Raw genomic sequence first — 2,841 nt, 5'->3', positions numbered from 1 at the left:
GGTAATACGGAAAGTTTGAGGACCAATCAGGATTGGAAGGTCAATCTCCCCAATAACTGTTCGCTTAGACCCATCAAAAGCTTTCACTATCAAAGCACTGGGTCTCATCTGCACCCCTTCAATATTCAATTGTGCCAGGGTAGTCTTAGGTAACACATTCAAGGATCAATCTGTATCCACCAGAACTCGAGCCAAAGTAACATTTGTACACTGAATGGAGATATGAAGCACCATATTATGTTCTCGCCCATTAGGGGGTAAATCATCATCAGTGAACATCAAACAACTACTAGCATTGAGATTAGCAACCACGTCATCAAACTGAATAACACTGATGTCTTCTGCCACATAAGCTTCGTTCAAGAACTTCAATAGAGCAGTCCTATGAGCCTCAGAACTCATAAGTAGAGAAAGAATGGAGATTTTTGAAGGAGTTTGGTTGAGCTGATCTACGACCTTGTAGTCACTCTTCTTGATGATTTTCAAGAATTCTCTATCCTCTTCAGCAGTCACTACTTTCTTAGATGAGCCTTCTCCTGCTTCTGGAGGATTCACCTATTTCCCCTTCGTTGGTTCAACTGTTGGTGCACTTGCTTTGTTTGGGATGACTTCAGGAGCAAAAACCCTTCCACTTCGAGTCACACCACTAGCTCCAGCGATGTTAGTCACATTTGGCTCTTTCAAGATTACTGGTTTTTTACCCACATAAACTACAGGCTCATAGTTCCAAGACACTGCTTTGGTATTGTCAAATGAGAATGGAGCGGGAACATAAATAACCATGGGCTCAATCTTCTTCATTGGCTCTAGGTCAACATTTCTCTGATAAGGGACCACAAAAGGCTTGGGAAGCCTCTCTTGATCAAATACAAGCACAATCACAGCAACGTCCTCATCAACCTTTGCTCTAGTGAACTGAATAACCCGCTGATCCATCAAACGTTGAAGATAAATTTTGAATTCACCACACTGATCAGGGTTGGACGAACACACCACACAATTATCATGTACCCCATTCATCAATTCTGCTTCCATCAATCTAGCATGGACCACTGTTAAAAGAGTCTTCAACTTAAACACATCCTTTATCAATCCATCATCAATTGAACTTTCTATAGCATTGACACCTGAACCATCATGTTTAGGCAAAGGATTGTTCCCCACATTTGGAACATCAGCAAAAGACAATATTTTCTGATCTATCAACTCTTGGACCCGGAGCTTGAACACTTTGCAATTCTCTGTTGTATGACCCTCTGAATTAGCATGAAAGGCACATCTAGCATTCTCATCATACCAAGGCTTATGCGGCTTCGGCATTGGAGGTAATGCCCTTGGCACGACAGTCCTATTCTGAATCAGATACGGTAGCAATTGAGTGTAAGTCATTGGGATAGGAGTGGTATTCACATTATTGTACTGTTGATATGGCCTCTGTTGATTTGGTCGTTGCTGCTGAACTGGACGTGGTTGATTATTCTGTTGATTTCTCTGTTGATGTTGAGGTGGAGAAGCCTGGAACTGAGGTTGTGGAGCTTGATATTGAGGAACTGGAACTTGATAGTGAGGTACCGGAGCTGGAATAGGAACAGGAGAAATTGGACGGTAAGGCATGGTTGGATATTGAGCAGCCGCTACGTAAGGGTACTGATAATAAGGCCCAGAAGCAGGAGCCTTGTATGGTTCCCTCCCCCTCTGAGAAGAAATGGCACTAGTCTCACCCTCCTTCCTCTTGAATTCGTTGAAAGGCTTCTTCAAGATTGGTTGACTGCTGGAACCTCCCTGGATTTTACCATTTTTCAGTCCTTCTTTTACTCTTTCTCCCACGATCACCATGTCAGAAAATCCTGTGGACACACTACTGATCAATCTTTCATAATATTGGCCCTGCAAGGTACCCATGAAAATGTCAATCAATTCACGATCAACCAATGGTGGGTGCACCCTTGCAGCCAATTCTCTCCAACGTTGCGCATATTCTTTGAAAGACTTACTGTCTTTCTGGACCATACTCTAAAGTTGAGTATGGTTTGGTGCCATGTCAGTATTATATTTGTATTGCTTTGCAAATGCTTCAGCCAACTCATCCCAAGTGTGGATGTTGCTACACTCCAACTGCATGTACCAATCCAAAGATGCCCCAATTAGACTGTCCTGAAAGCAATGGATCATGAGCTTATCATCTCTGGCATAGGCAGCCATTTTTCTGCAATACATTTTCAAGTGTATGTTAGGACATGTGAGGCCTTTGTATTTTTCAAATTCCGGTGCTTTGAATTTTGGAGGAATCACCACGTCTGGGACCAGACACATCTCCAAGGCACTCAATCAGGTTGAGTTATGTCCTTCCAAGATTCTTAGCTTTTCGGCTAGAGCACGACACATCAAGATAGCCTTAGAATCTTGGGCAGCAGTAGGGATCACCATTGGAGTAGCTCCATTGTAATTCTGCATTTCAAACTCGTCCTAGAGCTCCTCATCAGTGCGGGGAATGACTACTTGATTGACTATTGGAGGTCCTTGCACAGCGACTCCATCAGCTACTCCAGAAGTATGCGCAGGTGGAGGCACATGAGTTCTTTCAGGCGGTGGAACAAAACCTGGAGGAAGACCGTAGATAACGGGATTTGGAATAGGAACTGAAGGTCCTGACTGAAGAGCAACCCCTTGAACTAGAGCATCGTTCCTTGCAGCAGCGGCAACACGAGCCTCTTCTTCCCTTCTAGCCAGAGCTTGTATAGCCTCAAAGATCTGCTCAATCTTGCTTTTGACATAGTCCATCTCCTCTCTGAAGGCAGCTTGTTCTTCTCGAACTACATCCATGATTCTTCTTGTGCTGGA

At 43.7% G+C, this 2,841-nt stretch overlaps 1 protein-coding gene across 1 annotated transcript; it reads right to left on the bottom strand.

The window, feature by feature from the left end:
* Nucleotides 1-555: 555 nt before the first annotated feature.
* Nucleotides 556-2,010, bottom strand: LOC127079811 (uncharacterized). Its single transcript, XM_051020179.1, has one exon. The coding sequence runs from the start codon at nucleotides 2,008-2,010 to the stop codon at nucleotides 556-558; it is 1,455 nt and encodes a 484-aa protein (XP_050876136.1).
* Between the last annotated feature and the right edge of the window lie 831 nt (nucleotides 2,011-2,841).

This window comes from Lathyrus oleraceus, chromosome 5 (assembly GCF_024323335.1).
Source record: "Lathyrus oleraceus cultivar Zhongwan6 chromosome 5, CAAS_Psat_ZW6_1.0, whole genome shotgun sequence".
NCBI lineage: Eukaryota > Viridiplantae > Streptophyta > Magnoliopsida > Fabales > Fabaceae > Lathyrus > Lathyrus oleraceus.
This window is presented reverse-complemented; position numbering and strand designations above follow the sequence as displayed.